The sequence below is a fragment of the Phaethon aethereus genome, assembly GCF_964289735.1.
Source record: "Phaethon aethereus genome assembly, chromosome: 1".
In the NCBI taxonomy this organism is placed as follows: domain Eukaryota; kingdom Metazoa; phylum Chordata; class Aves; order Phaethontiformes; family Phaethontidae; genus Phaethon; species Phaethon aethereus.
The window spans coordinates 135,379,093-135,405,471 of record NC_138575.1 but is presented as its reverse complement, the minus strand read 5'-3'; the positions used below and the strand labels follow the sequence as shown (position 1 = coordinate 135,405,471).

Sequence of the window (26,379 nt, the reverse complement as noted above, 5' to 3'; positions counted from 1 at the left end):
CCTTTTCCCTCCAGGACCACCACTTTGTTCATCACTCTCACACCTCTTCTCATGATAAATTAGCTTGTAAGCTCCTCCATGCACAGTGCAGGTTTTTGTGGATGTATATTCACATTAAGCCTTTTTGGGTAAAACTGCAATGGAAATAACTATCTTTAAGAGTAGGGACTCATTATGTCAGTGGGAGGAAGAGCATGGTAAGCTGTGGTTGTTCCTTGGGAGTCCTCTTTTTTCCTAATTTTTCCCTTTCAGCACTGGGGTCTTTACCATTTTCTTAGGTGATTATTGTTTCATGGTGTTGCATGCAACCAAGAGGTGAAAGGACTAATTGTTTACTATAGACACTCTAAATACCTCACATGATATGCTAATTGTGGTTAGCTTGAGGGTCTGAAAATGTCTCACACTCGTTCTGCTACCTAGTCAGGATTCAGAAATCTGTCTTTTGAAAGACTTGCGTTAATAAAAAGCAGAACATCTCAACACACTGTCACACCGTGAATCACAAGAAAGCATAGACCCCTGGTTTTATCCATTGCTGAAATGAAGGACCCTTTCAACCCAAAGATTCTATGATTCTATAAGTAAGCAAGTGCCTCATATGCTTACTGTTTATTTGGTTGTTATTTGACAGTTAATGTTTACTGAGAATCACTTCTCCCAAATTTCACAATTATTTCTACAACATAAATTATACGTGCTATCCCTTTCATGACATTGACTTACTCAAAATAAAAGATAGAAAGATTTTCTTCATGGTGTTTGTCATCCGTGGCTTATAGATCAGTTCTGATACATAGAAATGAAGGGCAAAATGATGCTGGAACAGGTTTTTAAGAAGGGTGTATTAACCAAAGACTTGGCATATCTTTTTGTTTTTTCTTTCCCCTGCAGCTTCTTTGAAGCCCATGCGTGACTGTGCACTATTTGACTCTTATTCTGAGTCCTTGCCAGGCGGTCAGCAGACTCGGGACTTCAGTCGGACGGAGGTGAGAAGGTTTAAGCAGGGTAGTTACCTTGCAGGGTGCAGAGGAATAGGCCAGCTTCACAATGACTGTGGTATGCATGGCAACAGAGCTGTGAGTCTTTGAGAGGACTTCAGGAGTCCCTAAGCTTCCCATTAAGCAATCTCAAACCCCTCTCAGCAGTTTCTTCAGTGTGTGGGAAGGGCTGACAGGCTTTTCAAAAGATATTCCCACATAACAGAGTTCACAGTAGTCATCGAGGGACTCCAGCCTTGTGCGATCTTTAAGTCTGCAGAGAAATACACCTTACCTGTTCGTGTCCCGCAGGACTGCGTTTGGCCCTCTGGCGTTGGGAGCCAGCGATGAGGGGCAGAGCCCATGCTGCAGGAGGAGCAGTGTGGCACAAGGACAGTGCTCAGGTGAAATATGTCCTGAATCTGAATTGGTTGAAAATGTTCAGGTGCAGACCTTGTCCTGACTGTGTAGCTCTTGAGGGTTGCTTCCATTTACAGTGCTCCATTTCCACACTCACTCCCCCAGTTTTGATGATGAGAGGAAAAATGGCTTGTGCTGATTCCTTGTACTTTGCTTCTTTGGAGGCTGAAACTATCTCAGATTCTGTATAGTAGGGACATGCATAGTTCTAAGTGATTTGGTCTCCCTTTTAATATCCAGCCTTTTCATAGTCTAAGGAACTACCATCAAATGGTCTAGGTAGTAATTGTAAGGAGCTGTGAAGAGTGTTTTGAGGGAAGACTGGAGATGCATTGTAGCATTATCGCAACAGCTACCAGCCTTGTAATGGAAGACTGTTGCAAGCAAAACTAAATTAAGGAGAAGAGTTTATCACTGAAGTTAAAAACCGAAACTTTAAAGATCCTGTAAAGCTGAGCTTACCATGGCCACTGAGTTGTGCCTGAATATTGCAGCTCTGAATATATACAGAATCACAGAATCACTAAGGTTGGAAAGGACCTTCAAGATCATCAAGTCCAACCATTAATCCAGCGCCACCATGTCCCCTAAACCATGTCCTGAAGCATCACATCCACATGTTTTTTGAACACTTCCAGTGATGGTGACTCCACCACCTCCCTGGGTAGCCTGTTCCAATGCTTGACCACCCTCTCGGCGAAGAAGTTTTTCCTAACAGCCAATCTAAACCTCCCCTGGCACAACTTGAGGCCATTTCCTCTCGTCCTATCACTAGTTACTTGGGAGAAGAGACCAACACCCATGTCACCACAACCCCCTTTCAGGTAGTTGTAAAGAGCGATAAGGTCTCACCTCAGCCTCCTCTTCTCCAGACTAAACAACCCCAGTTCCCTCAGCCGCTCCTCATAAGACTTGTGCTCCTACACTGTGGGATTTCAGGGTTTAGTATTTAAGGTAGTAAATAAAATGGCAGATTCTGACTGACTGTAAGAATGGGCCTTTCTGATGCTGCTTCCAGGTTAACAAGTAATGGTATGTCACGGCAGCTCAGCATGTCTGTTCTCCAGTTATTTCCTCCCTATGCCTTGTACTGGGTCAGAACCCAGCTGTTCTCCCCATCGCATTCAGCTCGGTACTGGTACCACCAGACTCTCCTAAGCTGCTATAGAGTGCAGTGTTCACTTTGGGCAATGCTGCAGCCAACGCTTTGACCATCCCGTTTGTCTTCCAGAGCTCTCAAAATATTTGTGGTCTCCCTGGGTGGCATTGCTCTTTGTACAGCAGCTTCGCCGAAGTACAGCAGTCGTCCTGGATTTTGAAAGCAGCACTACTGTGCTGGTAGTGCGGGCTGCTGGTACGTTGGCAGTGTAGGCAGGACCTTTACCATAGCAGAATGGCTTTGTCCCTTGCATATGACCTTATTTTGGGAGGGTGGCTCGCAGTGGGCTGCGAGATTGCGTCACAGGCCACACTGCACTAGCACTTCTTCATTGTGTGGTTGTGTGGCAAAGCTCAACAATCCCATGGGAGTGTTCCTCATTACCATATATGCATATTGATTTGCAATTTAAACCAAAAATTCAAGGCGATTTGCATTGAAAACTCATTCGCTGATGTCAGCATGTGTACGTACATATATACATAACTCCATTTCCAGACTGCAGTAAGACTCAACTGAGTATTTCGGTTAACTCACTACATCAGCTTAAGATACTCTCTTTTAGAGAGAATTACTTGTCTTCTGCTTAAAAGCTGTCACATATCTCTTAGAAGATTTTTTGTCGGTAGGCAAGACCACTGATTGTCAGCTTCTCTTTTTCACTTGTGTTTTCATGTGCATATACAAATACACATGCATATATAAAAAAAGATAGAGGGATAATATAAAATTATATTAAAATATAAATAAATGTATAATTATGTATCTTTTATAGATGTAATTAAAAATCTTCAGTTTATGTAACTTCTTGACTTCAGGATCTACTTCAGTATCTCTGTGGTCTAGGGAGCCCTTGTTTTTGTTAGGATACTGGCTTCACAAGTGATTACCCAGATATGCAAAGTGGTCTTTGGGTGTTCCAGAGCTGTGAGGAAGTTTGCACTTTAGTAGCGCAGCCTTTGGGACTGTGAGATTAGAATGTTCTGGTATATATTTCAGAAAGCTCAGAAATCTTGCTATCAGAATCATCTTGTGTTTTTTAAAAATAAAATGTCATTTCAGTAACCTAACCAATACAGTTTTATAATCTTATTAAATTTGTGGTTTTCAGGCCCTTCTGGTTTGGGGTCCTTGATTGTGTGTGCAGAGTAAGGATAAATCTAGAAGGAGATGATTTCCTAAGCAATTAAATTGTATGTTCTTTTGCTTTTTAGATTTTTCTGCTGCAGTAGAGATAATAGTAGGAATATTATAGAAATAATTATAGCTGTAGAAGGTATATACCGTAAAATGTAAAAAACCCCAGCAAGCAACAAATCCCCCATTTTATGTTTCATTTTTAATTTGATTTTCAGCAGTTAAGCTTTCAGACCTCCTCTGCCTTATCTCTGCGCTTTCCTCCTGAGACCACCATAACTGCCAATAACTTGCAGATTATTGTGCTGCCTTTGTAGTCAGATAATGTTCTTGGGGGAACAGCTGGATCTTCTACTCCGTTCCTGGGTTCTGCAAGGTGGCTGGATGTTCAGCAAAATCAGAGTTTTTTTATGGCTAGGTTGAAAATGAAGAAGAATCTGTAGCATGATTGCCTGGTGGCTAAGCACAGATAGTGTTTCCTGACTATTTCACAATTTTTTGACTGGTTTTGCTCCATTTCTTCACTGCCTGAGTCCTAGACATGCAGGGCAAAGCTCTCAATTAGTTTGTTTCAGGGCCTTGTTATTTTGGTCCTTTGTTATCCAAGATTAATGGACTATAAAATCTCTTCTCAAAACTGATTTGAGAATGATTTTGACTTGAAATTTTTGGTAGTGTTTTTTTTTTGCGTGTGTTCAAGTGATGATTTTACATTCAGAATCAATACACTGAATGAATATCATTTGGAAGGTCAGTAATTCATCTCCCATTCATCTCCCTCTGTGGGAAGTCCAGTAATTCACTGTTGCAATTTAATTTGTAGCTTGGCTACTTGAGGAAATATAGTTCAGATACTTGATCACTACATTAAAAATTTTATATTATCGATGCAATCAATTATGCATTATCTCCATGTCTTTGTCTCTTTCCACCTGTCATCTATTCAGGCTATTTAGTTTAATTTCAGAAGACCATTTTTACTGTGACTGCTGAACTACAGTACTGCAATACAATGGAAACAGTTCTTGAATGCATCCATAAAGAAAATAATGGCAGGAGACAGGTCACCTGAATGCTAGGCTTTGTTAAACTTACAAAACACACAGACTGCTAATGTTATGCTTGAGAATGACAAGGGTGACTGCTTTTTGTTAACCAAGGAGGTTTTGTCTTCCCATTTGTTTTTTCTCAAGTTTTTGTCTCCCACTCTGGTTCTGGTCTTTTTGTTTTGTTTTGTTTTTGATCCATTCCTTTGGCTTTTTTTTACAAGCTTTCTCGCTGCCAAAAGCTTAAAGATAAAACACAAGATTTCACACTGTGTGCATAAAATGACTGGTTGGAGTTGCTCTAAACTCCCTCAGAAATGTCATGCTCACAGTTCATTGAAATTTGTGAGAGTCATTCCATCATTTCAAGCATGCACTGAATTAGGTCTTTAGTCTGACACCCTTTACTTTAGAGTGTCAGGGCTAGCTATGGATGTGAAATGTTTGTTCATACATTTTCAGAGTCCTCAAGCCATTTTTTTGCTGTGTTGCTTCCTCAGAAGCATTAGGGAATCCCATGTGCAATTTCATAAAACTGATCTCGTAGGCCTTTGTTCTGGACTTGTCCTTCTTGAATTACTGACTTCAGATTTTTGTTGGTGGTGTTTTTTTTGTTTTAAATGTCTACAAAATCTATGTTTCTGAATTAATTTTTTTAGGCCCAGTGGATTTCAGGCCATTTTTAGCTCCAACCTCTTCCATGCTCCCTGAGCAAGAACCAGCGTCACTTAATATTTAGAGAAGCTTGGGGTTTCTAACATTAGCTTTATTGTTGTTTTGTTTGCAGAGTGTATCCTTGTTCTTAGAGATAATGGAGGCAGAATTTGTTCCTGGTTCCTTCTTGTGAGCTATGCAGCAGAAGTTACAAGAACAACAAATGCCTATAAGTCGCTACTGAAATAAAGGAAAGTTAAGGAATAAGACTGGGGAGAAGTTCACTGTTTTCCCATCAGAGGCCTGAATAGGCCTCCAACAGACAGGCTAATGAAATTTGTTTTTCCCATCTCGATGACTGAACGTTGAGAGAAAAGAGTAGTTCAAGGATCAGCCACCTCAGACAGAAGACTTCAAATGCAGAACTACTGGGTTCTGCAATACGGCTGGAGCTTTGGCTAGAGAGACTGGTCTGATGGAGGCTGATCCTTGTGAAGGGGTTGGAGAAGGTTGCCTTAACCCTAATACAGGTGTAACACCCATAGAGAAGAGAAAACACAGAATGGGATTGCTCTATTGTAGAAGTCTCTCCTTGGATATAGTTCTTAGCTCCTTGTGATTCATCATTGAAGTGCTTCTCTAATTTCAGGTGTGGAACGGCTGTACCTTGAAAAGCGGAGTTATATTGTCTCTCTGTAGGTCCTGTATGCTTCTTTGTCTGACAAAGCAAATCGTGGTGCAAGAGAGAATACCACCTTTATTTGTCTTGATCTGTATTCTTAAATATTTGAGTGTGGAAAGGTGTGAGCTATACCAATCAGTGTAATAAATAAATCTTCTTTCTTTAAGAAGACATCAGCTGAAGAGGTACCTGATAACTCTGCCCTGTTACAAGATGGAAAGCAAGATGACAAACAAGGTATTCAAATAACTTTTGTTTTTTCCCATTATGGGTTAAATTCTGTGTGTTTTTAGTAATTCCATATATTTGCTGGCAGAAGCAATGGTATGCTTGATTTCTAAGCTGGCTATGTGTTGCTGTAGATTTAAAGAGACAACTCATTGACAGTAGCTGAGTTAAAGACAAATGGATGGGTTTGCTTCAAAATTAGTTCTATTGTATATGAATGATATGAAATGCACCTTCTCAAATATGTCTAGTCCTAAGGCAATTAATGTCGCACTTCTTATTTTAATGAAGTTGTAATTGTTATTGTTGGGAATTTAATAAGAGTAAAGACTACATTGTGCCAAATTTTGGATTTCCCTTTTTTCAGGAAATAGCAACACTTCAAAATTAGCTTTTATTCCTATTAAGAAAAAAATTCCCTATATTTTCTTGCAAAACAAAAGTTTTGGTCAAACTGGATTGAAAATACTTGATGAATTTATTTCACCTGAAAGCCATCAGCAGCAAGCCATGTGAAATTGAAGTGTTCTTTTTCTTTTTCCACTCAATAGCTTCTAGGACTTCCATAATTGGCACTGGATCATCACACAATCATTCATTCCCTTTTATATTCCCTTTTCCCAACCTTTCAGGTTCTCACTTGCTGTCTCTCAGTTGTGGAAGCAAAACAGTTTTGGGTATTTTGTTGCCTGATTCTCAGAGCTGTGGATTATACATTAATTACAAAAAAAAATACTGACCTCCCAGCTGTCCACATCTTAAGGTTGCATCAGAGCTGTGAGACCAGGTAGTCCACATTCCTGAATCACCTTCTACACTCAGGTGTGACCAAGTTTGGCAGATCCCCAATGTCCATGGTTCAAAGAAAGGTTGTCAGTGTTGACGGGTGTTTGTGTAAAACATTTTGACAAGTCAGCATATTCCAAGAAATTAATGGTTTATTGACAAGGTTTGTTTTGTTGTAAAATTCATAACGAACCAGAGCAGAACTTGAACCTGGAAGGTCGTTCCTTTGAAATGTCTAGGGAAGATTTACTTTTTACTAAGGCAATTTTTTTCTTCCCTGTTGAGGTGAAGAACTTGTGCTTTGCTTTTTGTAGCTGACATGTTAAGTCAGATGGGAAGCTGGTTTGGTACATGCAGTCCTTCAGGGCTGAAGATTTGCTATGTTTATGACACAGATTCCTACCTTTTCAGCCAAACAAATGCTCTTGTTCTACCATTTATTGCTATTCTGACAAACGTAAGAGCAGATTGTGCTCCTGGCTGAGGAGTTCTCCCCAGAAGTGAAGAACCTGTAGTTCAGGACTGTAGAAGCAAATTTCCCTGCATTTTCAAAACTCTACAAGTAAATTTGCTCCACTCTGCCAGGTTATAATATAGTTAAATGTGGAAGGTAATGTGAATAGAACTGGATCACGAGACCCAGACTTTTGCCACATGTTTTATTTGATAAAGGTAGGTGGAGATGAGAGACTTCATTCCAAGTGGTCATTTAGAATACTGTGTGTTACAGTACCTTAAAACATGCTGTTGTGCATTATTAATGACTTTCTTAAGGTGTTCTTAAAGGGTAACGCAGGCATCAGTGGAAGGGGAATAAGCATAAAGATTGGGGTTTCCTAAACTTTAACCCAGGCTGTGTTGGTGCCGTGTGACGTTCCCTGGGGCAGGCTGGTGAGGTTTCAGTTGCCAGAAGCAGCCAGCCTCTCGTGTGCCCTGGCTTTCCAGGTTTGTAACCCGGGAGAGGTGAGTCCCAGCTCTGCCAAGTGCCGCCAGCCGCTGTCTCTGTCAGAGCGCTACATCTCTCAAACAGACGTCGTCCTTGGTTTTAGGCGCTCAACCCCCCCAGATTCTCAAAACTTGACATTATTTGGCAACTTGGGCAATAAGCCTTTCTGCTCGTGACTTTTGTGCTCTTAGGAATTGCTACTTTTTTGAGTGCTTGGGGGTCTTCTGAGGGTATTTGGCTACCTTTCTTTTCAAGTATGTTTGGTGTTATTAGTTGTTCTAACTAACACCGGTTTGGATGCTCCTTTCTTAGAGCTGATGCCTGTAGATTTTACCTGCACATACTTAAAGTAATTCTCATTGTTTTATTTTGTTTTGTTTTTATTTATTAAGCTCTTAAAGTAAGCACTGCTCTCAAAACAGTACCAAAGGAATTTCAGCACTTGACTGTGAAAACAGGTAAGAAGAAAAAAATTTAATGTATTACTTCCACTGGAATTTCAGTCGAATGTTTTTATATCACAGTAAGCCTAAATTAGTGTAATTTGATCAATTTTTTTAAAGATACTTTTGCTCTCCTACAGTTTTACTACTGAAATTAACTTTTACCTCAGAATGACTACTACTTGCAAAATAAATATTAATTATACTTCAGGTTGTTAAAAGGTTTTCTTGCTTGCTTTCCCTCATTGTTAGTGTATGTGTTCTTCAGCTGTGAGAAATGTTTTTAGCATAGTATTTTTTAAGGAGTCTGAAGTTTTTCTGTGCTACAAACAAGTTGCAAGAGCATGAATATTGTACCTCTTGGTAAAACCTCTTTGAAGGTATAGAGTAACTATGTAATGTTTCAGTAACTATTCTGAAATGGCCTGTTTCTTTGTGAAAACTGAGCTTTCATATTTTCTGTCAAGGAGTTTAAGGGTAGGTAGCCTTTTGGAAAAACAAACCTTGATGCACCTACAGCACTGACACAAGCTTTTGACTCTGGGGCTCTTTCTTTGTTGAAACCACCTCTGATTTTTCTCTCGCCAACTCCAACATACACTCCTTGTTCCTATCATACTGGAAAATGTTATTTCTGGAACAGCATATGTCAAAATTACTTAGTTGATGCAGAAACTTCCCATGCTTTCAGTTCATCAGACCTCCCTTGCCTTCCTCGCTGTTAATTTTTTCCCGGAGTGGTAAGAGTGTTTGCAAGCCATTCCTGGTGCCAGTCAAGCTAAACTGGACTTGCTTTCTTTTCCTTTTGCATAAAAGTTTTTACTTGTGAAGATATCCTTGATGAAGAAAACTGACCCCAGATGTCTGTCACAGCAGTTTTGTCTTAAAGCTCGATTTATTCGTGGCTGCTCAACAGCTGCATGCCTCATTTCCCAACTTTTTTTTTCCTGGCTTCTTCCCAAACACTTGGCAGCTGCCAGATTTCCTATCTTCAGCTCCTATTCTCAAATGATTGCTGCTTCTCCTTCACAGACATGCACTCTTATGCTTCCCTCTCAGGGGGAGAGGAGGGTGGTTGCAAGACTTTCAGTTCTGTTCTCTCCGCTCGTTTTGCCCAGGAGTGCCCCAGGGAGTTTTATTTTCAGTTCAGCAATTCCACCTTCGGTACACTTAGGAAAAAAACCTACTGTCACCTGCACATCTTCTTTGCCACCGACCTTTTTTCCCCATGTCCTTCATCTCCTAGTCAGGGAGGTCTTCCTGATGCTGCTGTGCTCCTCCAGCAGCATTGCTGTGTTTGGCTACCAAGGGAGACGGTGGTAGAGTTTCACGCCATGACTCCTATCACTGTAGGGATTTCACCCGCGCTGTCCTGCATATTGAGGGTTTGAGCAACCACAGTCTCAGGTTGCATGATACGATGGATGTTAGAAGTAAAAATGTTTATCTATGCCATGGGCTGGATACAGCACAGAAATTGAGTGGTTATTTTGGAATCGGTCATTGTTCTGGAAGGTCATTGTAGTCATTAACCTTCAGGATGAAAACTCCCTTGGGATGAAGCGTGGGAGGTTTTACATCCTTCTTTGGTTATTGATTTGGGCTCTGTATGTAAATTTAGGAAAGATGATATTGCGGTGGTACATAACGGGAAAGTTTTCTTTCTCCTCATCAGGAAGACTAGAAATTTGAAGTCAGAAAAAATGTTATATGCTCAGCATCTCTGAATATCTGGCCAGTTTATTTAGGATCCTAAGAGCAAGATCATTGTTGGCCTTAGACATTTAAAGGATTAAGGGCCAAATGTCTGTGTTCAAATTGTACATTTCTGCCTAGGTCTCCAATAAGAGGTAACAGATGAGTCAGTGCAGGTGATTTAAACTAGAGGGGAATTCTTTGTTTTTTGCTTAGCAGCGTAGCTTATTTGCACATTTTATGGTACAGTTTTCTACTCGATAATCACCTTGTAAAGCAAGGAGGCACCAGTTGAGTATAAGCTGTCAGGCTACAGCCCAAAGTCACAGTGCCTGCATCCTTAGGAGTGTTTAAACGAAGTTGTATTGGGAGAGGGGGGTGGGAGCAGTTAAACATACAAAATGGGGAACTTCTCTTCATTCACACCACTCTTCTGTGGCGTGAATAAATAAATAAGAGTTCATAATCATATATGACTTTAATTAGTGTAGACCAAGCTGTTCAGTTCATCAGGCACTACTACTCCAGGAATCATACAAACTTTTAAATAATAAATATAATTAATTCACTCAAGAGCTTTAATTTTCTGTCTGTTTCATGTAAGTTAAACTTACATATCCATAGTGATATAAATATGGAAAATTAATGAACTGGATAAATAGTTTTGTATTGTGTTCAATGATTGTCATGTGTGTATATAAACCTGCACCTCAAACACAACGTATGCACAGATGTGAGCATACCAAAATAACTGCACATTTTATGGAAATCCTGTCACAATTATTTTTATGTCCTAATAATGAACTACTGGCTTTATAATAATTTTTCATATTATACTTCTTCTGAAAGGTAAAGCTAAATCTGGGTATTGTGTAATTGTAGCCTTGAATTTCCTGATTTTTCAAAAGCTTAAAAGAAAATCCTTGGCAGTAGTATTCCATTGCTATCATTTTTTATTAGTAGTCATTTCGGGATTCTCTCTTCCTTTTGTGCTTTCCTGTTTACCTCAACAAGATGTCCTCAGAGAGTTTTAATGTGAGTTTTACCTGCAGGTTTTTAGAAGAAAGGCTTTGTAAAAGAAGTATGAATAGAATGACGGTCTCCATAAAAGAAGGAAAATTTGAAGCTTCTTAAACATAGCTTAGCTTGAAAAGGATTTATACTTCCTATTTCTAAGTGGCATATTTTTAGTAATTGTGCATGTATTTTAATAATCAGCAATTTTCAGCATTGGAAAAATTGGGTCATATGGCTGTAGGGAAGCAGTTTCTAAAGTTGTATTCTCTGGGAGTTTGACACAGAGAGAGAGAGAAGAGAGAAGGATTATCACTACTGCATATTTTAATTATAATTCCTTCTCTCCCCTTTAGTTGCTAGGAAGAGTTTGTTGCACAGACATCTGGAATGACTGTGAGCCAGTTTGGTGGTGACAATAATCTATTGGAACTTGGTTTATAAGTATTTTTTTGTGTCACTGCCAGCTACATTTGGCTTTATTCCATCCAAAGCACCAATTAGAACTGCACGACCTTAAAAGCAGTTTCTTTTATGAAGAAATAGTGTGTGGCTATACATGTGCCATATTCTGCTGCTTGTCTTCTGTGAGCCTTAAGCCTCCTATGGAGGGTCTGTGCCATAGTACCGTGCAAGCCATTATAAAGTCAGTATTTGCCAGCTGCTACCACAGGTAACTCCTACTCTGTGTTTTGGAGTATCTTTCTTATTTTCAGGTAGTGCTGCATAGTAGCTGGTGGTAAATGGCTGACTTCAGAATAGGCATGTATTTGAAGGAAGCTGTAAACTGAGAATTTTTGTTCCCAGCCTACTTGCTTCTCTTAAGTGTTGAACCTTGATTAGGAGAATAATGGGAAAAGCACAAGGATGTACTTTGTGTGTGCATTGGGGTCATTGATGCTGCGGTAGTACCTTCGGGATATCTCAGTGGGCTGAATTTGAAAGCAGTCACTCAGATATGTTTTCACAAAATTATCTGATGTTAATAAGGAGAGTAACAGAAGAGTCACAAAAAAACTATGTAAACCAAGGAACAGCCTCAAGGAATTACCCAGAGGAGGTAAGTCAGCGCTGCTGTTTTCCTATCACATAAAACCTGCGTGTGGCAGGATATTTGGAATTCATCCAAATAAAAGAAACAGATTTTTACATTGATAGAAATGTGTTTGATGAACACTTAGCCTGTAAAGCTTTTTATCTTCAAATACCTTTCCTTCCCAATGTCAAAGTAGCCTCAACTTGATGTGTTAATTTTTTGTGGTAAGATGATGTACATTTATACTAATCAGTTAAAGTATTTAGGAAGTATTTAATATTCCCTTCGTGCTTTGGGAAGCAGGACAACTAATATATACCTGGAATAAGAGTAAGATGTTTTCTGTGGAAAGTTTATGCTATTCCTTATGTTGCTTTGTCCCAACTACATCCAGGAGTACAGGTGCGAGCTCAGACCTATTGCTTTTCCTGTGTTCTGGTAACCAAATTAAGAGTTGAAGGTCTGACACGCAGGCTTTTGAATTCTTAGGACATTCACACACTACAAAAACAAAGGGGAAGGAGAAGTGAAAATCAGTCCTCATTGCTCATGTGAGATGAGCGCACTCTCACATCGACATTTGCAACACTCACAATTTAAGCAAACACTGATCCTTCAGCTAAAGGCGTTTATTTAAAATATGTTGTTTTAGCGGTTCTTTTTTCTTCTCTCTTTCAGCTGCTCAGGAACCTAATGCACTTAAAGCCAGACCACGATCCAGGTACTGCTTTCATTTCTATTCATCCTTGATGACAGGTTTACCAGGAGGGATTTTTAAGCAATAGACCCTACACAAATACTGCTCTAGGGCCCTGTGATCTCTGGTCCTAAGGTGCTGGGACTTTTGCCTCTCTGCCCAGCCTCACTGCCTTGTCAGGGTGGTGACTGCTTCCAGCCCTGCCCCAGAGGCGTGGTGGGGCAGCGGGGACCACTCAATTGTAGGGAACGTCCTCAGCAGTTTTGTGCTGTTGAAACCTGCACAGTGGTTGCATATGGAGGGAGACACTGCACGCTCCCACAGAAATAGCAATAGTAGCTCAACTCTCAGATGTGGGTGAGCAAGTCCTTTTGTTTGACTTTGGCTGGTTGGTGTGTGATGGAAGGACTGATGCTGTTGTGCACTAGAAACGACACCTGCTAAATTTGGATGTTTGAAAGAAAAGGGAAACCTGTGCCAGAAAATACCATGTATAAATGGATTATATGTTGGGTTTGGCTGTTCACCATTCTGGTGTATAGCCATATTGTGCATTCACCTTCAAAAATTTTTTTTTTTTTTGGTGCTAGTTGGAGGGCCTAATTTCTTTTTTCTTAGCTAATGAGAGTATAATCAGTAACTACATCCTTACAAACTTGTCATGCCTGCTAATAAGAGAGGATCAGCTATAAGCATGATGAATGAAGACTGAAATTCTCTGTTCTTAGGACCTGTATCCAGGAAGGCTGAACTGCTTTGTGTGCTATTTTTCTGCTAGCTAGACAAAGCTTTTTAGTTTTCACACTGTTTTAAATTTTCTTGCTGTGTTACTGAACCATAAATTGAGAATATGCAAAATGTGTGTAAAAAATTATTTTATGCAAACAACTGTAAAAATATTTTATGCAAAAATGCACAAAATAGCAAACTCTTAAACAAGTTTGAAAAAAGTCACTTGAGTGTGACTAGTGTCACATATGACTGTGTCACATCTGACTATATGTCACTACCTTAATGTGGAAGTTGAGACTAAAGATGCCTGAGCACATCCTTAAACTCAGACCTTCTGCTGCGTTTGTCCTGCCTAGCCTGGAGGGCTCTATAACCTCGAGGGTCGCTGTCTTCAGGTGTGCCTGACCACCAGAGGCTACGATTCAAGTCTGTTACAGCTCACAGCTCTCAGCTCTGGAGCCTGGCTTTCTAGTCTGAGCTGTGCAAATTCTTACCTACTTGACTCTTAACTGTCTTTTAGGTGCCAGGTCCACCTGCTGCAAGCAACGGTTCACTGTCACGGGGCTCTGTGGTGGCACTGCTGGGGGGGACCTATTTTTGCCTGGTAGCTGCTATCTTGATCTTTAAAAAAAAATATTAAAACTCTCAAAGTGTTAGGCTGTACAGTTTTAATGCAAGTGAAATATACAATGCCTAATCTGGAAAGTAAAAGTATAAAACCTTAAGATCCTGATTCAAAGCTTTCCCATTTATTTCAGGGCGGTTGGGTTAGGTCTGTTACGGTAAGGCTATGGAATTCAAAACTCTACCAAGACACAAAATTCAGCATCAGCAGAGGTTTTTGTGTCGCATGCAAATTTGGAAGCAATTATGGCTTTCACTCCTGTATTTATTAAAGTTTATATCAGAAACATAGGATCAGCGTTGCCAAATGTCTGTCCCGCTAAAGAGCTGTTTTCTAACAACAGCCTGTTTGGCAAAAAAATGATCCATTTCCCATTAGCGGGAGTTATTTCTGTTCTACTTGAATGTGTTTTTGGTCTTGCCTGTCATGCATAATGTGTTATAGTAAGTGTAACATCTCACATTGTCAATGCTCATTTTGAACAAAGCTCTCAGTCTTGCAGAAAAACTGGTAACTGCAACAGCTGAAAAATACTGGACACTGTTCAGCAAAAAACAATATTCTTAGAAAATGCACCGCACTGGGATTAATGTGATGTGGAAGGGCCTGGAAAGACATACTGAGCCATGTATTTGACTAGTTTTGGTTACTTTGGAGCCATTTGTTTTTTCTGGTTTTTGTGGAATTTGGTGACTGTTTGCTATGAAATAATATTCTAACTATTACAATAAATTTAAATTACAGAGTATGTACTTGCAAGAGGTAGGTTGAAGCTATACCTGTATAAACACTACCCTCACAGTTGGGAAAGGCAACAGAAACTGTGAGGGGCTGGGGGGCTGTAATTTTACTTAGGTTTTTTCAAAATAGTTGCTGCAATTATCCTGTTGACAGTTAATGTTATGTAAGAAGGCCTGAAGCTGTCATATAAAAGGCCTTAAAAAATACTAGCCCTGTAAGCATGACTTGTTCCTTTCTCCAGACACATAGGTCTCTCTGTTGCCAAATAAGTTGCTCTTCTTATAAGGAGGAACTTTTAGTCATTAGGGCAAGGAATTTCCACCATGAATCTGAGTTCTGGTCAGAGTATTTTTAGGTACTCTTCACTGTAGCTGTTTAAAATGAATTTCTGAAATAAAATATTTTCTGCTCCCCTCCCCTGTTTTTCCTTAGGTCTTATTCTAGCACATCAATAGAAGATGCCATGAAAAAGGGAGAAGAGCCCCCTACTCCACCTCCAAGGCCACAGAAATCACATTCCAGAGCTTCCTCTTTGGATTTGAACAAAATATTTCAACAAAACACACAAGGTAAAGTTTGTGTTCTTTCCCCCTTTTGAGACCATTTAGGTTAGCTGCATACTTGGCAACTTGATCTGTTTGCACAAATGCTTAACAATATGTGTATATGCTGGCCTTTGCTATAGGCAGTAATACACTACAGAACAGAAGAAGTTGCACTTTCTTGCTTTACATCGCCACTAAGGGGAAGAAATCACTGTTGCTATAATTAAGGTGATTATAATGTTTTCTGGCACGATAATGGGAAGCTTAACACATGTAGTCTGTCATCACTGACTGTTTATAACTAGTCTGGCTGTTTAGACAGTTGTCATCAGTAACTACAATATATTTGATTTTTATTACTATTTATTTTTTGTAGTTCAGAAGCAGGAGGAAAACCCTTAATGTTTAAAGTGGGAGAAAATGAAATTTCTTGTGTGCAAACATTTTTCATGTTGAAGTCTTTCATATGCGTGGGGGCAAACAGAAATGATTCTTTGAGTAAAAAGAAAGGGTAATTTGTTTTGACACGGGTACCTGTTGAGGGGAGAGAAAGAAAATGTAGAATAGTAGCTGGAGTGAACGGAAAGAAAACGGCTCTCCAGCGCAGTTTTCTCGCACAGTGAGTGGTCGAAAGAGGAGTTGTTTGTTCAGGGCAGTAGTCACCCAGCATCGCTGTGCTTTAGCAGTGTCCTTGAACCAGACCACAGTTTATGCGGTGCACTCCAATCATCTGACTCGAGGACTAGGTTAAACATGGTCATGTTTATGCTTCAGAGGAAAGCCAAGGTTTGACTGTGTCAAGGAATGTTTTAACTGGGCTCTCTAATGTGGTTGTTGGAATAGAAAAGAAAGAGTTCTACCTCCTGTTATATGGGACTATTTTTTTTGTGCAAACACCAGAAAAAATTGAAGAGTCCTGCTATGTGTGCTGATCCCTGAAACTCAATAGTAATAAACTTTTTTTTTTTTTTCTGCATTACACAGAGAAACAATTCCTGATACTTGACTCTGGTTCCTGTTCAGGGATCTGTTGCCTCCAACTTTGATTTCATTATACATCAAAATAAAACCCCAGAGCCAAGTACATATTCTCTAAGGCAAAAAATCCTCTCAGAATCCAGATAAAAAGTGTAACTGGAAGGAAATAAACTAAACTTAGATTTAAGTTTCTCTTGGAACACAAATGAAAGAAGGAAGTAAATTCTCAAAGAAGTAATTCTGTGAATGAAAATTAACATCTTGCTTTTGAAATAGATCATTTTGAAAGTCACCATTACTTTTGAAGGCACATAACAATTTCTTCTGGGGAACGTAACAAACTGACAGTGTTACAGTGAGTGCAGGAAAGGGTAACTCGTCCTGTCAATACTTTTTGAAGGGTTTCCTCACTGGAAGCGGGGCCATTAGGTAAGGGTAGGCAGTTGATTGCTTGCAAAAGAAAGTGCTTTGGTCACCCTAAAACTGTTCATCATATTTGGTTCAAATTTATGGCTATTTATAGTTGGAACAAAAATTGGCTCTAGGTTGACAAAACATGAAATACACTGTGCTACCCAGTTGCAGAAAATGTGGAAGGTCTCCCAGAGGTTCAGCATCCTCATGTACCTGCAGGGTCTTGGCCTGTAATTTTTTGCTCTTTAAATGTTCCCTGGTGGTAATGCTAAATATTTGTGGTGGTTGTCTTCCTCTAATGGAGCTGTTCCATTTTGTGTCAAAAATGTAAATATTCATTGTGAAAGAATAAGGAGGAATTTGTAGCCTTGGAGGATTTCAAAGGGTCCCAGTTGAAATAAATCTGCATCATAAGAAGGAGGGAATTAAATCAACCCATCCCAGTGCACCCAGGTATCACGATGCATTTACCTTGCTCTGAAGTAAAATGTCAGCATTGGAAATTATATTTTCAGAAACATGTGCACACTCTTTCCTGTAATTAAGCCCTGAATAGTTATCATCTGCAACATCCTACTGATATTGTGATTTTATACAGCCGCCTTCTTTTCTTACACTTCTCTTGTTTTGAACACCTCACTTTTTTTCATCCTTTTTTCATCCTTTTCCCTACTGATCTTGCTTTTCAGTAGAAATTCCAGTCTCATCATTTTTGGATGCCTTTTTCATCTAGAGACAGTTCTTTCTCAGGGAGTGGTCATTGTTTCAGACCCAAACTCTTTGCCAAGGTGCACTTTGCACTTTCTAAAAAGGTGGTTTGTAGGAAGACAGAGGGATTGTCCCTGTCGCCTGAAACCGAGGAGCCTCGCTGAAAAGAAAATGTGTGTGCGCGTTTGTGTGAAGTAAATTGCACACAGTTGTATAATAACAAGCTGTATTCTTATTTCTGCTGACTGTATAAAAAAATGAAGTTAGAATAGTTTCCATCTGCCATCAGAAGATACAGATTTACAATATAGATGACGTGGTGGCAATGTACTATTTAAGTTTCTTGGCTATTGGGATAATACAGCCTGGTATAAATATTGAACCTGATGTATTTCTGTCCACAGGTCAGTTGATTACTTTCTGTCCTAACGTATTCTCGACTGAATTTTTGCTTTACGTTTTCTCCCTGCCCTTCCAAGATTTTCAAAAATATTCTCATTCTCAGCTTGAACCACAAAAATTAGCTGGAATGACCATCCCTTTCAGCACCACCATATTGCCTAGTGTCAGTACAGAAAACTAGACTGTAAAATTGACCATTTTAGTAGCTTTCAGGGTATATGCAATGTGATTAGAATAATCCCATTTTGGTGCATTAGTTTTTGTCCTACTAATTCTTGTTCAGAGATAATCCTGATTTTGGGAGTTTGGTGGATAATCTGCTCCTACACCTGCAAAGGAGTGCTCAGTAGTGCTGAGTTTTATTTGCAGTTCCTTGCTGGTCATGTTGATCTATAGGTATCACTTCTTTAATTGTAAAGCCATCTGTGGTTTGGAGTATTTATTTGTTTATTTCATTTTTAAAGGACAGAAAAAGAAAAATCTCTTTTCTTCAAGTAAGTTCAGCCAAAGACTGCGGCAGATCCTTGTTGCAGACACTGGGGTCTTTTGGGGGTGTTTTTGTTTGTTTTTCATTTATTGCTGCTATGTCATGTTTGCCACCATCTGATGATGCTCCTCTCCTGGCAAGTATACACAGAGAACATTTATTTGTGGTGGCTGGGATGTCCAGCAATGCATCAGCCACAGAAACTGTGTTTTAAAATTGTTGAATTGGGACATAACTGCACTTGAAGGAGGCGCCTTCATTCATACTCCATAGCTGTGCTCTTCTGGGACGCTGTAACGAGCGTTACCCAGGAAAAGCATAAAAAACCAAGAGAACTTACTGAAAGGCCCCATCTTCTGAAATGTCCATGTATAAGTTTCTGTTAAGAGATGTTGAGAGTTCTACTTTTTTTTTCAATCATGTAGTCTTTTCGTTAGCATCTGAGAAAAATTCTGTATTGCTAGATTCTCAGTGTATTTATTTTTGTTGAATGTATAATCTCTGGCATTTGGCCTATGTACATATTAAGAAAATACTTGGCTAGGTTTTATGAATTCCTGGAAAGAGAACAGCAGGTTTTAAGTAGAAGCAAAAATGTCAGTTTAAATGCATACATGACCTGGTTTACATCTTCATTTCTTCTCTAGCCCACTGTCTAGTCACATACAAGCCAAGAACTCCCAGAGTAAGACCTGGGAGCCTGTGGCCTGCAAAGCTTTCCTGCACAAAGGTCATTGCAGAATTAGTTGCTTTCTGAGGCTCCTCGTGCTCCCTTCCATCTGTCCTGCGATCTGGGACATGTATTGAGGGGGCCAAACCTGGCGCAGCTCAGAGCCCAGCAGTCGTGCAGCAAGCCCCCAGCCACCTTTTACCCTAACAGCATCAGTAAACTAGGATCTGCCTTGGGGTAACTCTGGAACTGGGGCAAGCCTCAGCTTAAGTATTAAAACCCAAAAATGCATCCATTGTCTTCTGGCGGTTTGTTTGGTTACGTTTTCTGCCCATGACAACTGCTAAAGAATTTATTTCTGGGCAATTATAGGCAGTGACAGCACTCTGGGTCTTGTTAGATTGATACAGATGACTCTGAAATACATTTTATTTCCCATTTAGTTTCATTTCTGAATTGCATAACTTCTTTTAAATTAACATTTCTGTGGAACAAAGAACACCTGTTTGGAAAAAAGAATTTGCTTTGATGAAACGTAATTGTCATGAACAGTATAGTTTCAGGTTGATATGGAAGGAAGACTTGAGTATCTCTGTGTAATTCATCAAAACAGCCATGTAAGTGTTTACAAATGAATTTTTGACTGAAGGTTTTCAGTGCTTATTTGCTTTTGAAACTTGCCTCCCGCTGCGGCTGTCTGTGCAGTGAAGAACGTGTGGAATGCAGGCACTGTTTCTTATGTGGGCTTGCAAGCAAATACTCACTGTAACCTGCATTCGCTCCTTCATGCTGGTTTCAGCCAGCAATGTGGGGCTAGTATTTTTGGGTTTTCCTCTCTCTTAAAATGTGAGGTGTTAAGTACCACACTTGGTAAGGGGGGAACACGGTAGCATTTTGCTGTAAGTGCAATGTGTTCTGTTAGGGGTGATCTTTCCTAACTACAGTCAGACCTGGAACCTCTACTCATCTCTGCTGGGCTAGTGATCGCTGCCAAACAAGAAAACATCCTCTCTGCTCTCAGTGTAGTGTTCACAGAAAAGGAACAAGGGAACAGGTTTATTGGTGTGCATCAACATTCCCGTAAGTGATATAAATGTGTCCCCACATCACTTCTGTGTTCCTTCATATACACATTTCCCATGCAGTTTAAAGTGGTACTTCTAACTAGTGATAGGACAAGAGGAAATGGCCTCAAGTTGCGCCAGGGGAGGTTTAGATTGGATATTAGGAAAAATTTCTTCACTGAGAGGGTGGTCAGGCATTGGAACAGGCTGCCCAGGGAGGTGGTGGAGTCGCCATCCCTGGAAGTGTTCAAAAAACGTGTGGATGTGGCACTTCAGGACATGGTTTAGGGGACATGGTGGTTTTGGATTAATGGTTGGACTTGATGATCTTAAAGGTCCTTTCCAACCTAGTGATTCTGTGATTCTGTGATTCTGTGATTTAAGACCTGGTTCCACCTCTTTACAGATTTTAACATAGCATTTATTCACATAAGCGATGACTTTGAGATCAGGAAGAAGGCGGACTCTGTCACAGTCATTATAGCTCTCGAAACATTAGGTTCATTCTTCCTCAAAAGCAAAACATCACCAGTCAACTTAATTAACAGTGGAAAAACACCGTTCATTTAAATTATTCATTGTGATAAAATCTGAAATGATAGAGAATCAGAAAGAGTTGTCTGATACTTATTATGGTGACATTAATGGTAGAATTGCTCTTGCTTGGGAGTGTTTCTGTTTAACACTCCTTGTGAGCAATGTGTGTGACATCCCCTTGATGATCTCCTACATCTAGCAGAAGAAAACAAATACCCACATTGATATAATAGCCATGGGAAGAAGAGGGTAACATTAATCAGAGTAGGTCATATGTAATATAATTAATTTTTTTAAATGATCTGCCCTCTGTTTTAGGATGTTGACAAGTACTTGCCTTCTATTATCCTCATGCCTCATGAAGAGAGACAGGAGTAAAATAAGATGGAGGGGATGACCTGTGGTGGCCTCTATAAGGAAGTGCACAATTTCAATTATCTGCATGTGTCACAGCATGTCAAACTCAGCAGCCATAGGCTCTGTTTGACATTAGCTATGTAGCAAGGGGGTTGAAACCAGAGAAACTGCTCTTGCAGAGATCCTCCTTCCTTTGTAAGCAGTCACAGACAGTCCAATGAGCCTTAAATATGTGTTACCATACTGAAATTCTAGTTACATCCTAAGTTCATTGCAGGGACGTTGGACTAGATGACCTTTAGAGGTCCCTTCCAACCCAAACTATTCTATGATTCTATGATTCTATCATGACTCAGTCAGTACAAACTTCTTTTCTGTACCCTTTCATTTTCATTAGTGCTGGAGGAAGACTGGTGTTCAGCATCACGTTTTGTCCTCTTTTTCATACTTTTGAAGAGGAAAGCTCTTTGTAACTTCCTTTACTTCATCAAACTTCCATTACTTCATTCAAGTAGCACAACCTTTCCTTGAATGTACAGGCTTGGTGGGTTTTATTTGCCAAGTGTGGAGATTTCTGAATAGTAAGTGTGTGTTGAGATGTCTTTGTTTTTTCATATTTGCCCAACCACAGCCAAATTGTATGTATTTCTGAATGTTTCCAGTACACGTATCAAATAAAAGAGTTCTGCAATTGTAGGAAAGAGGATTTCGTAAATTAAAATGATTATTGTTGCATCGTCATTCACATTTTGATACAAACAGGTCCAAATAGTTACTCTAATATTGTTTCCAGCAATCTGTTTTCAGCTACATCGTATTTTTAGCTTAGTGTGCCAAATGCAGGTGACTTTCCCTTTTGGGCACATGGAACTGGGTACTAAAAAAACTGCCAAACTTAACATAGATAAGTATGATTGCTGCATTATCTTCTGTATTCTTTTATGCTTCATTGTGTTTGCTAGGAAATGTCTGTATCTATTGAGGTTAGCTGTCTGCAAGTCTAAGGCAAGCTTTTAAGGTGTTATGCAGGGGGTTATGTTGTTTGTGTTACCATAAATACAGATATCTTAACTAACACTTTGGTTCAAAGCCAAAGTGACAAGGGGAACCTAGAATAGTAATGTCCTTTCTAATGCTGAATTTAGATCACACTGAATATAATTAATTAATTAATTTTCAGGACCCATTCCTCTCATTGTTCTTATATTGGTCTTGATTTAGTAAAATCCATCTACTTTCTTGGGTAATAGGGTGGGGTTTTACTCGTGCTGTAGTACTGTGCTGTCTTGCATGTTACTGTGTTGTGTTTATTAATCAGACCAAAACATTAAATTAGGAAGATGACAATTCTGAAGGACCTTCATTTTAGAATAGCATAATGGCAAATACCATCAGCTAAATATGCCATTTTGCTGACTATTGTTTGCACGGTATACAAGAACTCTAATATTGCCAGCCTCATTGAGTTAAGACTGCAGAGTCAAGTTAATATCTTTGGTTGTAAGGGTTGTAACAACAATTGCAATTTAAATTAAAATGTCTTTTACACATCAGGCATAGAGAACACAGAATTAAGCTGCTGTTTGTACTCTTTTCTGGCACTGTATCACTGCAATGGAAATCCTGTGAAATGCTTTCTCGACATAAATGTTGCAAAAACATTTTTTTGAAGCAGAGAATAGATTTTTTTTTTTTTCTTTGGGGACTCATATCCTGATCTGTTACGGATCTGCTGTTTTCTTCTAGTCCTGTTCCCCTTTAGAATATATGTCATCACTGAACTGAGCTTATACTGAATAAAATATGAACGTCTTCCCTCTGATTTGAGTGGAAATGTTTACGCCTCTCAGCCTTTTAGATTTTTTTATGAAGGATTTCTGTGTTTACAACTGTGTAACTTAATTCTTTGCCCAACTGGACAAGGACATAATTAAGGTTGAATAGGCTGGAGAAAATAGTGAGAACATAAATGGATGAATGGTTATTACATTATAGGAATCTGATGGGGTAACATATTTCTGGTTTTAGATTTTTGAATTTTTGTGTCTGTCTCTTGAGGGCCGAGTCCAGAGAGTACATGTATGCAAACTGGAGTGAATCTTACCAGCCTTTCAAGTGTAACTGTTTCAGGACAATTTGTGTAAATGAAACTTCTTTTAAATTATTTTTCCCCATTTTTCTAATCTTAGCTTTTGTCCTTCTGGGATTGAGGAATTGTTTACAGCCTATTTTCATTCTGTTGCAGGTTGTTAAAAATGAAATTTTAATCCAAAAACTCTTTTCTACTGAAAATCGTTAAGGTTGAAATGTTCTCGACTGACCTTACCAGCCCCACTGACTGTTAAGTCTGTGGGTTGCTCTGTTCCATGAAAAAGTATTGGTCCATTGTAGAACAACTTCACAGGTTAAACAAGAGAGGATCTTCCATTTCTCGTGCGGAGCAGGGGAGCAAGTTGCCTCCCTTGTGGGGGAGACCCTGTAGATGCAGATGTCCTGAAGAAGTGTCTGAGCTGCTGGTGGGACTGGAGGGGTTGTGGGTGGTAGCCCACTGCTCTTCCTGGCTCCCACGTGCCTGGTCTGAGTTGATCTGTGTTGGAAATGGTCACAGGCGGCAAGTGCCGGAGCCTCCGGGCGCTCCCACCGGGATCTCCAGAGGTGAGAAGCTCTGGCAACGTGGATATGTGGGAGGTAGGTGGAGGGACTGTGCCTCCCTGTGGGTGGAGAATGAAGCTAAACGTGAAGTGAAAGGGAACAAAATCATGAATTGTTTCGTTTAAGGGGAGAGGGAGATGGGATTAACAGTCCTCAGATTCTACCCCAGAAGAGGTAGAGAAAAGAGTAACTAGAAAATGAGATGGTTTAGGGGAAATGAGGAATAAGAAGTTAAAAATACAGACGTTGCGGATATATGACGCAAAACAGAAAACAGGTGTTTAAAAAAAACCTGTAACAGATTTAACTTAAAACATGCTGAACTTCATGAATAGGGCATTTAAAAAAGACATCATAAAAAACACCTCTAAAGGTGTCTTGCTTGTTTGATTTGAAAGTGACCCGTCAAATATGTAAGCATACCAGTGTTCTAAATGAAGTCACACCTGCAAGTTCATACTCCAGAAGTGTTAATTGCTTAAGGTCTGGCTGTATCTCTTCCTAATTACTTGGAAAGTACTTGGATAGTTTTCCATGCAGTTGAGGTATGAAGGACGATCTGTATGATTAGCACATGAAACGTACCTGTAACAAGAGTGTGCCTGTGACATCAGGTGTGTGTATCACTCTCTGTGATGCATGAAGATTTGTTGCTGAGCTGGTTCCCAAAACTAAGTGTGAGGACAGAGTTTATTCTGGCACTGGCCATGCTTTCTGCAGTCTTTCTACAAACCTGATAACAAAATTAGTATCAGGAGTCTAAAATATTTTTTTGCATTGCTATTACCTTCTGAGGAGACTTTAGTAGGAATAATTGAAACATATCCCTGGATAAATAGATATTTCACAACCACCTTAATAGAATCTTTCATTAAATTTACATTCCTGGCTAGAGCTTTAACATCTTTTTTTCTTGCAACTTTCTGCAGACATAGTAGTGAGAATTAACAAATCAGATCTTGTGGAAAACCAGTTATTTCACAATCGCCTTACTTAATGCTGTTGTCAGGAATGTAAATAAATGAAGGAGTACAGAGAACGGTATCAGCATTATAGGATATCCAAGTACCAATTTCGGTGAATAAGAAGCGAAGTTTTGTAAGATGGAGGTAAACAGAAACCAGCTTAGACACAGAACTTTTCTGTGGTCTGCCTTTGGCCGCAGAAGCAGAAAAAATATCTCCAAAAAACTCTCCAAAATAGTGTTAGAGGGTGAAAATGCCGGCTTCCCAAACTACCTAAGGAACTGAAGCCGTGGGTAGTTTGAGGAACTGAAGAATAATTCATTCTGTTGGCTTACCTTTTTTTGAACTGTTTTCAGTATTGCGAATCCTTTGCTTCCTGATAAAATGAATTGGTTGGTCTTTTGTTAAACCTGATCTGGAAGCTAAGCACTCTGAAGCAGTGTAAACGGATATAAATCCGCCATGCAGCCAGCCTCTCCCTTGATCCAACAGTGCTGTAGCATCCACTTGAAAAATACCAAACACATCAGCCAGGCTCTACCAAGGAACCCTACCAGAGATTTCTCCCAGTTTAAATCCCTTGTATGGCCCCCACACAGTTGCAGAAGGGGTGGTAGCAGTGGTGGTGGGGAACCAGAACAGAAGCAACAGCCTGGATTTAGGCTACCTGGATCCAGGTCAGCTTGGATTTAGGCTGGGTTTTGTTAGGGCTGCACCCGTAGTGTGAGCTGAGGAACACAGGCCTCTTCCTGCCTTTGGGAGCAGTGACCAAAATAAGAGGAGCAACCAAACCCCGGGTGCCCTTTTGATCGTGGGATGAAAGGTGTGTCGGGTTTTGATGTGAGATGAGGTCAGCCTCCTTTGGTAGGTGGTATCTAGTTTCACTTCTTTGGCTAGAAAGGTACAAAATGGCTCTTGACCAAGGAAAAACACTCTTCTTTCAGGACACTGCTTAGGTACATATTCAATTAAGATGAGAAAAAGGGGTACATTTTTTTTCACCCAGAGCTTTAACTTCTCTGAGGTGATGCAGAGGGTAAGGTGATAGACATATAAAACCAAGAAGGAAGACGGCTGCAAATAATGGAAATTGAATAAGTACTTAACATGGAAATGTTTCCAGAAGTGAAGTTTTATATGCTGCTGTTGCAGTATTAATTAATTTTTAAAAATAGCATGCGTCCAGAAACTCAGCGTATTATGGCAGTTTTCCTCAATGCTAAGAATGAAGAGGACAAGTGAGTGTCGTTGGGTAAGAGAGGTACTCTAAGGCTGCTCTAAAGGATCTCAAGGGCCCAAATTTGTTCCACCTTGATTTTGGCATCCTCCCCTGTTGCTGTGCCTGTCGTAAAGACCTACTTCCCATAGGTTTGACTGGGCTGTGATAACTTTGTGTTTTTCCCTGGTCTCCTCTTCCTATAGGTCAAATAAGTCAAGCAAGGGACCTATTTGGATGGTCACCATGATTGATACTTTTCACTATCGTGGGTAGTGAAAGTGCTGGGAGTTTGTGTTGTCTGCTAGGGAGGCTGGAGGCAGAGCGGCGTGGCCAGGTGGGATGGGGTGGTCTGTTCTCCGA

General features: G+C 39.9%; 1 protein-coding gene across 1 annotated transcript in view; it reads left to right on the top strand.

Moving 5' to 3' along the window:
- The window catches only part of REPS2 (RALBP1 associated Eps domain containing 2), a gene marked incomplete at its 3' end in the record, with an annotated part of 99,286 nt that overhangs the window by 51,692 nt on the left and 21,215 nt on the right, over positions 1–26,379 (top strand). Inside the window, exons 9-13 of the mRNA XM_082010876.1 lie at positions 895–989; positions 6,246–6,315; positions 8,431–8,496; positions 12,905–12,947; positions 15,454–15,590. Coding sequence (XP_081867002.1) covers positions 895–989; positions 6,246–6,315; positions 8,431–8,496; positions 12,905–12,947; positions 15,454–15,590 — 411 coding nt within the window. The remainder of the gene's footprint in view (positions 1–894; positions 990–6,245; positions 6,316–8,430; positions 8,497–12,904; positions 12,948–15,453; positions 15,591–26,379) is intronic.